Source organism: Hyaena hyaena, unplaced genomic scaffold (genome assembly GCF_003009895.1).
Source record: "Hyaena hyaena isolate Hyena2069 unplaced genomic scaffold, ASM300989v1 scaffold_555, whole genome shotgun sequence".
Lineage (NCBI taxonomy): Eukaryota > Metazoa > Chordata > Mammalia > Carnivora > Hyaenidae > Hyaena > Hyaena hyaena.
The window spans coordinates 58840-71435 of NW_024081186.1; the positions used below are offsets into that span (position 1 = coordinate 58840).

General features: G+C 45.5%; 1 protein-coding gene across 1 annotated transcript in view; it reads right to left on the bottom strand.

The window, feature by feature from the left end:
* Window positions 1-2609: 2609 nt before the first annotated feature.
* The window catches only part of AFF2 (AF4/FMR2 family member 2), a 312864-nt gene continuing 302877 nt past the window's right edge, over window positions 2610-12596 (bottom strand). The window contains exons 19-21 of the mRNA XM_039256031.1: window positions 11998-12050; window positions 6690-6880; window positions 2610-2731 (exon numbers count right to left, since the gene is read on the bottom strand). Coding sequence (XP_039111962.1) covers window positions 2610-2731; window positions 6690-6880; window positions 11998-12050 — 366 coding nt within the window. The remainder of the gene's footprint in view (window positions 2732-6689; window positions 6881-11997; window positions 12051-12596) is intronic.

The window sequence follows — 12596 nt, forward strand, 5'->3', positions numbered from 1 at the left end:
CGTGCTGCTGATTTGGCACACACTTTATAGTCACCCACCAGAGGTGACATCAGGCAGCAGGATTCTCTGCTGCCTCCCTGTTGTGTGTAAAATAGATAAAAGGACTCGCTGAAACTAGAGCTACAAGTCTTTCATCCACAAGGCAAGATGCTTGTTTCTCTTGGAAACTGCCCCTCGCATTCTAATGTCTAGTTTCTGGAGAGTGAATTTCAAGAAGAATCTACCCCTAAATCCATGATGGTCTAGGATCGTGGTTAGGTTGAACTTACAAGTGAAGCCAGTGGGCTTCAATATATATAGTAATAGTCAGGCACTCTACCCGGTAAGCCATAGAAAACAAACAGAACTTGGGTCACTGTGAAGCCATCAGCTTAAATTTTATGTGTGACAGCCACCTTGGGTGTTTGGAATCTTCCATATTATCTTTTCCCCCATTTAAGAGGCTCAGAGAAGATTCTCTCCGGTTTCATTTGTCTGTGTGCATGTCTGCATGTGTGTGTGTTGTTGCGGACACTGTATAGCTCAACCACACTGGGAGCATAGAAAGTGCTGGGTTCAGCTGCTGGGATGTTCCCAGCAGTCATCTGATAACGTGGCCTCAGCCACTGGAGTACAACTTCCACAGCCTCATTATAAAGCACAGGGTCTTAACCTCAAAGATGACCAGGGTGGAGCTCAAGTCTGGCTCTTTTGCAACTGGAGATGTATCTAACCTTGACAATGATGAGAGTGCAGGGCGATCCCTTGCTGTTCCTGTCACAGACTTGCAGGACTTGCTTTAAAAATCATCCAAGTTTGCACCTCTCGTGTGCCTATGTATTATTTATCTGGTCATCACTCGGTGAACAGAATTCAATAAACTCAACAGATTAAAGGCGACATGGAATTATATACCAGCAGGTAATTATAAAGAACTAACATGAACAGTGTTCACTATGCGTGGGGGATTCTTCTGGTGAGATGGAACACCAAAGATGATATTTACACTGTGAATGTTTGCGGACATAAAATGAATGTGAAGGATCAGAAGGGGTGGGGATAGTTACAAGTGATGTAGAAATGTCTCCAAATTAGGTGAGCTGTTCCCAATCTTCCGGGATCTTTCAAAGTACCCTAGGGTGAATCATGACCCCAAGACACATTTTTGTGTTAAAAAAGCTAGCCAGTACTTAGAGAGTTAGTAGTTTTCTCTGGAATGTTCATGGAAATGATTCCTGCTAATATAGACTTGAATAAAATCAGTGATTTCAGTATTTCAGTCAAAGGCTAATGAACCTAGAAAAAGGAAAAGAAAAGAAAGATCAAAGAAAAGAGGAGGAGGAGGAGGGGGAGGAGGAGGAAGAAGGAGGAGGAGGAGGAGGAGGAGAAGGAGGAGGAGGAGGAGGAGAAGGAGGAGAAGGAGAAGAAGAAGGAGAAGAAAACGAGGAGGAAAAGGAGGAGGACTAGGGAGAGGAGGAGGGGGGAGGGGGAGGGGAAAGACGAGGAGGAAGAGAAACACTATAAAATAGAAAATGTGGCTTATAATTAAAGTCCAGATTTTAAAGTCACTAGGAAGCAAGCTGTATATTCTTACTCCTAGGTAGTGATAATTTGACTTCTGTTTCCAGAGATGTGAACAAAATACAATAAAAATATCAGGCCAGGAATGGATCTGCTTACCAACTGCAAAAGGGCAGAGGTATGAGTTCCTTGGACATTTCCAGACCTCTTCTAATCTCTCATCTCCAAAACTGGAGGGCAGTATTTTGGCTTCTAGGGTGTGCACCCACTTAACTGCCCCTCAAAAGGAGATCTTTACACAAAGAGAATCCCAGGTGAGGATTTAGGCTTTAGATCAGGGAGTTCAGGAATATTTAATACCAGCTGATGCCTTGATGTTGTCGAAATAAATGTTGCCACTTTGTCTCATTAAAATTTTAAAAATAGGGCATCAGGGAAGGGATGCCAGCAAGAAAAGAGCTCTGGTTGTATGCCATGGTATTGTTGAAGAGCAGCATTGCTATGCTCATTTAGTTTCTTAATACTCTTGATTTTATGATGTTGCTACAAACATCTAACCAGTGGGTTTTGACAATGAAAATTCTCACCTGGAGACTGTGTCTGTGGGAACCACAAAAATTTAACAATGGATTCTGAAATACGCTCTTTTCTGGACATAAGAGTAGAGTTTGGGGATGGCTATTGCTGAAAATTTGAATCTTTGTAGGTCCTTTGTGTCTAAGATCATATATATATGTATGTATGTAAGACATCTCATTTCATTTCTCAGGAACCTGTTATCACAAGTATTTCCCATTCTTTGTTTTGGGTAGTGTGGACTTAAAACAATACTGTAGGGACTGTGTCATTGTATCAAGCACAAAAGGATGGTGGGATCTGAGAAATGCATATAAAATACTGAAAAATGACTAAGTAACAAAACATATACTGATCTCAAGTTGTAGTGTCCACTTACAATGACTTCTGTTTTTCACAGGTATCAAAAGAAGCGTAAAAACAAACAGAATCAAAGAGAACTTTCCCAAATGAGTGGAGTTCCACCAGTGACCGTTGGTGCTCTGGCAGAGGTAGAGTGATGGGTGGTGATGCTGGAGATGGGGGAGCACCCACTACAACAAATGGGCATCGATGCGCAGCCAACACAGTCCCTGGCGAACATAGCGGACGAGATTGGTCATGCTGCTGTGCTGGGTCAGGGGCCCCATCAGTGTGTCCAGATCGCCAAAGAATTCTGAAAATCAGAGCAGACTTTGGTCAGGCCTTTACGTATCATCTCAGAAATAGGTGCCAGATTACATAAGCTGCCGTCACACACCAACACAACCACACGGACACCAGAAAAGTATTCATTGTTCATTCATTCATTCAACAAGAATGTACAGACTACCTCCTGGGGGACCAAAGCTCCATATGTATAGGAAGCATTATTATTTTGATCTAAAAACTCTGAAGCATAAATAATATTTGTATGGGTTACTGTGATTAATAAAACACAGTTCTATTTAAATCAGTTGATTTGCTGTAAGTTTTTTTTCAAATCATCATCCTCAGATAGCAGATTCTACAAGTGTATTATAATCCTGTGGAGGTTTGTGAAGTATATACCACACACACACACACACACACACACACACAAATCATGTTATATACAAAAATGTATTTGTCTCTATATTTGTATATGTTCATATAATAAAGATACATAACATTTATATATGTTGAAATGTACACAAAATGCATAGAATGTACTTAAATCTATTTTAACATTACAATTTATATTTTTAGATATTATAAATTTCTACTGGGAAAGAGGCCCATATACACAAAATGGTAGGGAGCCATGGTGGATAGGATATCGGGTTGTTTGCCATTGTATGCATTACTGAGTTGAAAGTATTCTCCTTTCCTTTGTCTAAAGAAACTGCGTTTACCAATTTTTCTCGGCATGATGCACATAGCCAGTGAGCCTGGACAGCAATTATAGCCATCAGCATCTAACACTAAATAAATGTCTCAGAGGCATCTGATTCGGTAAGTCTTGTTACCAAAGGAGGTAATTATCAAGGGAGACAACCTGCAGATATCTGTCCCTAACAACACCCACCTCACCCCCAAGGACATGGATGAAAAGAATACCTGGCTGATTTCCCTCCAGCTGATTTGGATAAGGGGCAGTGCCGACGCCACACTGCTAACCCCCGAGACTGCAGGTTTAGACAGTCTGCTTTGGAGCGGGGTGGGGGGAGGTAGGTGGAAAAGACTGGATGATGTCCAGTACCTAGATGTCCCCTTTTCACGTCTGAATTTATGTGTCTAACACCACATTGATCTTGGTTATGAGAGGGTTCTCAGGCATCCTCTGTCAGCTCCTGACAGGGGAGGCAGCCCCGGCCATAAGGAAGTCACGTGAGCTCTGGCTGGGGGTGAGGATCCTGGAGGCCGTGGGAGCAGTGTGTGCCGAAGACTGTCTTAAAGGGGTTCGGATGCTCTCTTGCCTTCTTGGAAAGCAATTTCCACGCATGGGTTCTACGCACTTGATTGACCAGCAGATGGTATTTCACTAAACAATGCATTTATTCTTCATGTTATGTAGAACATATGGGCTCTTTTTCCAGGTATCAACTTCATTTGATTATGTGATACCTTTAAACTTGTACTATGCAATAAAAGTAAATTGCTGCTGATAAAGGAGTAAATTATTTTTGGCATCTAAAATACATTCTTATGTAACCCAATATTAAGGGAAATGTTAAAGGACCTAGTCATTGGTGAGCCAGGACGCCCCCTGGGTATTCTCTGTACAAAGCCCGCTGTGGCATTCCTCACTAGATACCCAGGTCACCATTTTAATAACTGCTTCAAGTAAGTATTTGGGGAGGTAGGGGACAGGGTTCTAGACCAAAGGCCAGAAGACAGCATCACCTCCGTTGGCCCATTTTAGCACTGCTCTGCAATAAGCTATCTGAAGCTGCTTGGGTGGGCAAGGTACGAGGTGGGGTGGAGCCCTTCCCCCGGGAGAAGCCAACCTCACCACCTCCATGGCACAGTTCGGTGGGAAAAGGTGCAAGCACACGTTTGTCTCCGGTGGTGTATCTCTATGTGGACAAGACACAGGGGGTAGGGTCTCTGACTCTACGCAGTTCAAAAATGACAAGTGTGTGAAACTCAGGGCTGCAAACAGGACATTCCCAACTGGGCCCTCTCCCCAGTCCACTGCAGAGCCTGAGGCCGGCATTAGGCTGGAACATGTTCTTTCTGCTGGTAGAGTGCAGAGTTGTTTTGATTCAATATCAGGAGGGAACTTAACAACTCCTGACACACTGTGCTAAGGACAAGATTAGCACCATTTCCCTCGAACATCAGCACAGCCACCACGTTGCTCCTGCAAAGTTCTGCAGTTAATTTAAAAGGAATTACTTTTAACAGATTTTGAAAATGGATGCAATTATGACGGCAATCCATAAATATTGAACCACCCTCCAGTTATCAATACAAAATAAGATAGATAAGAGTGGAGGCAGACAAGAGGAGCCAAGTATTAAGATGCTCATGCTTTCTCTTGCAATTCTAGAACTCTTGGGTGGGCCTGGCCATCTGGACCAGTTGTCTTTGAATTTTCATAAGTTTATAAAAGTAGAGAAGTTAAGAACTGCCCATCATTCAGGTAACGGTGCAGGAGGTCACTGAAGGTCTCTGAGGACCTATTATGAATCTTGTTCTCGAGATGGGTGGTGTAGCCTACTGGTTAAGAGTTCAGACTCTGGAATCACATGGGGTTCTAGATCCAATTCCTGCTTCCAACCCTAAGAGCTGTGATGTCATGGGTGAGTTTCTTAACCTCAATGAGCCTCAGTTTTTCTTTATCTACAAAATAGGGACCCATGAGGCAACAAATGATACAGCAAACAGTACAGTGCGTGGCATGTAGAAATTGTTGCTCAATTTCTTCCTGGTTACCGATATAACCGATAATCTGTAAGTAGTCCTGGGGCTCACTGTGAGTTTGTAGCTGGGCTATGGGTGGAAGTCATAGGTTATAGAATGTGTTTTGATACTCACAGAATCTTAGAGTCATATAGATACATAATAATATGGAGTAAGAGAAAATATTTGTTGGATCTCTTCCTCATACCTGCCATTTTATGCTAGCTGCTTTATACATTATTAAATCCATTACAGCAATGGAAGCTGGGAAGTGGCTCATAGATTTAAGCAACTTGCCTGAAGTTACCCAGCACTTCATGACCCAGGTGGGATTCTAACTTAAATCATCAGGCTTCACAATCTGCACCCCAGCCCATTTCCTGCGAAGCCCTCTCACCACTCACGACCTCGCTGCATCCTTGCCCACTACTCCATGCAACCTGCACTGCATCATGCACCCACCGCGGCCGCCGGACTACAGGATGTGAACGTCTCCCAGTCCCTGGCCACACGGTTCCACTGCTCTAAACTGCCGGGCACTCTCTGCTGTCTGATTCTGAATGGCCCAATCTGTGCCCACCTTGACTGTGACTGCTGGGCCAGAATCAGCCATGTCAAACAAATGGCCAGGGCAAGAGTGTAATCTATTTGCACTTCCCACCTCCATCAGTATAGTGAGGCTTCACCGTGGACCTAGGTGACAGCTGAGGTCGCAGATGGCAGCATGAGTTGCCAAAGAGCACTGGCTCACTGTCTGGTGAAGCAGGGTTTTCTCTGCATTTGTTTTGTAGCAAACCCCACATGTTACCACAAACAAGACCCTGATCCTTCATCCCAGTGGGCCGTCCCTTTGACCTCACCTCTCCAAAAAAAACAAAACAAAAACAACAACAACAACAAAACAGATTAAAGTTGACAACAGAGGTCAATAGGATCTTAATTAATTTGCAAATCATTCTTTTTTCCTTTGCCTTCGTTTCCCTGTGCTGATCCTTACTATTGAATGAAAATCTGAAACAGTCATTTGCCAACACATCACAGTTCAGATTGGGTTAAGCTTTGAAGGAGAAAACAAAAATCCCTGGGTTTGTTCACTCTCTCCGCAAAAATGGTTACCGTGTCAGCCCTGAGTTAACCCTCTCTCTCCTCATCTACACCCTGGAAATCTGAGAGACAGAAAGATAAGGCCACCATGGAAAACTCTAGCCCTTCGAAGCATGGTTGGCTCTACTGTAGTCGGTGGACACAGGTGGAGCAGACACGCATACCTTTGTTCTCTCTTGTCAGTTTGTCGGCCATGTCCCAGTGTTCATAGCCCCGTAACACATTGCTGGTGATGTTGACGTGGCTGGCGGCCATGTGGTGAATGCGCTGGGGGATGGTGACCGGGCCATTGTTACAGCTGCCCATTGCGTTGATGGGAGAGACATTGTTGAGAGACACCGGGGAAGGAGTGTTCCTGGGGAAAGGGGAAGAGACAGGCCTGGTTAGGCTGGCTGTGAAGAGTGACGGCGGGCTTCTAGGCCTCCTCCCTCACCACACTGAGACCACACGGGAACATCACTGCCGCGGTGAGGGTGAGCATGGTGAACATATATGAAGCTCAAGTGCGGCGAAGCTGGTCCTCAGGGGACGTCCTGGAGCTTCTGCCAACACATTCATTTCCTCTAGAGGCCCAGAGTGGGAAGAGTTTATTTGTTATCACAGCATTCCGGCCTCGTCAGGGCAGCCCACACACGGCTGCGGTGCCAGGCTCCAGGATGAGTCAGGCTTCTCCTTTTCTAACTCAGTTAATCACTGATATCTCTCTGTCTCCCGATGCCTCCATATGCACCGCCACTTTCATTTTAAGATACCAGAGAGAGTCGGGTGAATGTTTCTCTGGCATTAATTCTATCCAGCAACGTAGCTCTTACTTTGAATGTATTGACACATGTTGTGACGTTTCAGAGAGAGAAACAGCTCAGAGCTATGATGATCTCTCTACCTGCTGCCAGAATGGCGACTGGCAGTTAGGGAAGACTGGATATGCGGTGTTGGGCTATTATCAAAGTGCTTTGTGGAAACCACCATGACGATTTGTTCCAAATGTAGTCACCACAATAAACAAAATGCAGTTCCTCAAAGCCCCCAGAAGCAGTCTTAGGGATGCTGGAAAAAGTATGATTTTGAGTATCTCTTTAAGATTCTGGAAGACATGCTGCAGGGATGGTTGCTAATTGCTGTGCATTCACCTGCACGCTGTTCCTACTTTGGGCAGGACCAATGTTCGGATATAGGTTTTGGTTTAATTCTTTAATGTCAGAAACAAGGAGTCACCTGCCATCTGCACATAGCATGGGGGGCCTGGGCGGCTTCCTGGACATAGGAGCAAGGCCTGTGCACACCCCCAGCCTTCATATCCGTGTGCACAGAGTGGGTGTGCACCCCAACAGGTACCCTACACATGGGATTTGGGGGCAAGGCCATCACAAAGTATCAAAACACTGGGGCGCTCTGAACTCAATTTCGGACCAAGTGACGTGCTTGCCTCGAGATTCCTGCATGCTGTGCCAAGCCACATGAAAGCTTCGGTCCATTTCTCGAAATAGAGTGTATCTTCTGGTATGCTCTAGTATGAGGGGGGAAGTGGATCCTCACACTTGCTCTGCACTTCTCTGTAAGAGAGTGTGAAGGTTTCCTGCTCTGTTTATAGTTTCTGAGGTCTTTTGACACTTCTTGATAGAAAGATTTATCCTCCTGGAAGGGGTGGGGGGCGTAGATAGACGTCCCAGCTAAGGAACCTAAGCCCAGAAGGGTTAACTAATGACAAAAAAGGGCCACCCCAAAACCAAAAACCCAAGCAGTGGCTGCTGAATATCTTTGTTGTGGTTGCTTTTCTTTTCTCCGCGTTTTTGTCATTAACCCTTAGATGTCAACGTAAGGCAAGAAAAGAATATGTCCTCATTCATAATCGCTGGAGAAAACTCACAAGGCTGTCAGGTGTCACGAAGGTTGAAAGGGGAACTGGGTGGTGCTGTGAACAAAGTATGTACTGGAACGCCAGGACACCTGCCTTCTAACCCTGGCCCTGGGCATGTCCACTCTGCGGCCCCCCTCCCCCCATCACAGCCGTTCCTTGACAGGAAGAGAAGCCTTGATTCAGTGAATTCCAATCATGTCCAAAAGTCACAAGGGGAAACACATCACCTCTGTTTACTTTGTACATTTTAAAAAGGACTTTTTAGGGGTGCCTGGGGAGCGTCTGACTTCAGCTCAGGCCATGACCTCATGATTCATTAATTTGAACCCTGCATCGGGCTCTGTGCTGACAGCTCAGAGCCTGGAGCCTACTTCAGATTCTGTGTCTCCCTCTCTCTTTGCCCCTCCCCCACTCACACTGTCAAAGATGAATAAACATTAACAAAATTTAAAAAAAATAATAAAAAGGACTTTTTAGTTGGCAACAGTGAGGTGCTCAGTGAGGGGCTTTCTTTGCCCATTACTTCCCACTTTCTTGTAAATAAGCAGTAGAAGAGGCAAGGAGAGCCAGGGCACGGGTTTGCTTTTGGTCATGGCTGATCTCACAGGTGGCCCTCGGATGCCGTCCTGCTCAGCAGATCTGCATGCCACACTGGACTGATGAAAGAATTCAAAGCTGCCTAAGGACTTGTGACCCTGGCCACAACAGTGTGGTGTCACGCTCATCTTGTGGGGAGGGAGGTGGGTGGCCTTCCAGCTCCAACTCAGGTCTCCCCGCTGCTTGGGGTTCCTTGTCCTGTTTTCTTCCTTTGAGTGTACCTGTAGATCCTGTCTTTGTCTTCACACGTTCATTGCCCATGCAAATGAGTGTACACACACAGGCACACACCTCCCACCATTAGCACAAGGGTCCCGTCCACCTGTCAGCCACACTCACTCCCACTGCTGTTCCTCAGACTCATCAGGCACCCCATGCTTCGGAAGGTGGTTGCTCTTCCTCTGCCTGGAATGCACTTCCCCAGGTATCTCTGTGGGCTGCTCTCCACCATCCTTCTCAAACGTCCCTATTCCAGATCGGTGTACTGCTCCCCCTTCCCCCGCCAGACGAGCTTTCTAGTCCCCCTTCCTGGTTTCCATTTGCTCTATGACATGTACCACCATTTTGCATACCATGTTTCTTTCACTGTTTTTCTCCACCAGAAAGTGACTTTGAGGAAGGCAGGGATATTTGCCTCTGTCATCCAGTGCTGTGCCCAGCATCTAGAACAGTGCCTGGCACACATACTATGTACTTAAAGAATACTAGTTAACGAAATGAATGAACCGTCTTCCCACCATCCCTCTATCCCCTCTATCATTATTTAGCATCCAGTACCTATAAGAGGCTCTCAAGAGTGTAGAACAACATGTAGCACAAGGATGAGGGGTCATGTTTATCAAGTGCCTGGCAGAGTGTCTCATCCATAGGATACACTCAGTAAGCACTATTTACTGAGTGAATGAAGAACGAATGGCCCGTTAGTGGAAAGGGCAAATGGTGTGGGGGGCAGACCCATCCATTTGTGACAATCGAGGGCAAGTGCCCCAACAGCAGTGGACCTTCTACTGGTGCCATCTTGTGTGCTTCCCAACTCAAATGGTCACCGCAACCCTAAATGCTGAGGCGGCAGCAGCAGCAGCCACAACTTGTTCAGGTTTCCGTGCGCTCAGATATTACCTCTAAACCTCAGCAAAAGTTTGCCATGCCTGCTCAGTACCAAGCGGATTTTTCTTCTCCTTCTTTCCAACCGCTTCTTTGCAATTTTCTCCCCCAGCCTTCAAGGTCAGGGGTTGCAGCATCTGGAAGGTGCCCCACGAGTCACCGTGTGGTGCCAGCCACCGTCATTTGCTAGGAAAGACAGGCTGTGGTCTTCCTTACATATAAGAAGCCCTCCCTGACCATCTAGAGGGGCCCAAGCTCTTTTCCTCCTGGGCTTCCACAGAACTTTCTTCACACCTGTCACCTTCCTGCACTGGACTGTGCGCTCCTGGACTACAGGCATCGCATTGAATTCAGCTGTGTCCCCAGCCCCTCATATGGAGATGCGCCCCAAGTGTTTGCTGAATGAATGGGACATAACCCCTGGGTGACCATTTTGAGTTGCCTTATTCAAAAACTCTATGGCCTATCAAAGGCAGTGTGCTCTCTTCAGACAGAAGACACTTAAAATATCCTTTCAAGAGGCTTTTAATATGACCTCACAAGCTTAGGATGTGTTTGAGTTCTTTCATTTCAGAATTAAAAAAACTTTTTTTCCCCAGAAATCCTTTAATGACTGCTTACCTGAACTTGCCCTTGCTTTACTCTGTGCTCAGAGAAAATAGCTTTCTCTGGGCCTTTCAGTGGTTATGTTTATTTTCTAAATTTCCAGAGAGAAGCATTCTTTTGCTTTTGCTGTTTGATATGAAAGTAAGACTTAATCAACAATTTAAAGGATATTTCATTTCAATACAGTAATTGAGTTAATGCGTAGTTTTTAATGGTTTGTTCCCTCACTCTGAATGTGTGTACAATCTGAGAGCAGAGTTCATGTCCCACCGCTCTGGGAGTGTGCTTTGTAGGTATTTATAAAGTGGCAGAGGAGACTATTTTACTCTGGAAGAAAGCATATGGATCAGAGACCCCAGAATTTGGAGATGATGAAACATGGGAAAGAGCGGCTCGTTGTGAAAGCCTGTGTGTGCAGTCATGGAGTTTCCCCTCCCACTGGTGGTAGAAGGTGGGCCTGCGGTGGTGAGGGAGGTACTGGAATCAGAGGAAACACTGATCATCAAGCATAGAGAGGCATCTGTGTAGCTAGTTCACAGGCAGACGCTCAAAACCTCCATCTTAGAAGGCACGTCTCTTCACAGGGGCCATCAGGTCCAGCCCTTTCATCTCGGACAGAGAGAAACATGGCCAGTGAGGGGGAGGGGCCACTCAGCTCACGGGGAGCTCTGGACAGCCCCAGCGATGGCCCCAGGACCAGCTCCCTGAGGCTCTGACTCCCACCTGCTGCAGGGAAACTGGGCAGCCCACGGGAGTGGGTGAGTCCATCGGGCCTTACATCAGCAGTATAACGGATGCATCTATATATTTTAGGTCAGGCTGTTTTAGTATTAATATAAAAATCACCATGAAGGCTCAGATAATTGGCTGACTAAGTGCCTTCACATTCTCAGCACTATTATGCCTTTGGTTTTATTAAACAGCACTTACTATACATCAATGAATATTTCATTGGTCTTTCATTACTGAGTGAATCATTGAAAAATCACTGCCGCACAGTTAACTTTACCCTGCCTCCCTCAAAATGGCGTGGTGCTTGCCATCTCATTAACAGATATTTTTATGGCCATAATTTGGCTTAAAGATCAAACAGTTAAAGGAATTTGGAATGCCATCATGTTAAACTTTTTTGTCTGGCCATTAGCCGAAACCTGACTAGAATTGTGTGGGCACCAAAATTGAACTAGTCTCAGAATTGACCTGTGCTCCAGAGTTGTCGATACAAAATATCTGGGGTCAATACAAAATATGTGGGGGTCTATCAAGTCACTGAGTTTCTGAAAAAGCAATTTTTGTAAGATACTTACTTTCCGTTGCCTACCCAGGGAGATGGTATCTGAGCGACTTTTGAAGCATTTTGCTAAAAGAGAGAGAGAGAGAGGGACGTAAGGACATCTATTTTGTGTTTTATTAATTCAGAAACAGATGGAAGTGTGATTTAGAGTACATTAATATTGATTGCAGCATTTCGGGATGCCTCCTGTGTCGTTAGCGGGGCTGGGATGTGCGCGCACGTCAGCACACCACGACGCACACTCGATGAAAATAGCTGGTTAGGATAATTAGTGGGCTCCAATCAGGACCATGAAAGTCACTTGATGAAAGATCGTATATACTAAAAGGCCCAGTGAAATCAGACTCAGTTCTCCAAGAAGTGGTTTAATTATCCTCATCTGAAATTTATTCTGCAAAACAAGCTCTTCAGAGTACTGGCAAGCTCTTCTCCTTTAGCTCCCCTGGCAAACTTGTTCCCTGGGAGGCGAAGTGGCCTGTAATTTCTGCCATCCCAGGAATGTGCCAGGACGAAGCAGCAGCGTTTTGTGGTTTGTTCTGTCGCGTATCTCCTTAATGTGCTATCTTGACACGCAAATCCATGGTTAGCAGTGCAACTGGCCCAGGGCTGCGC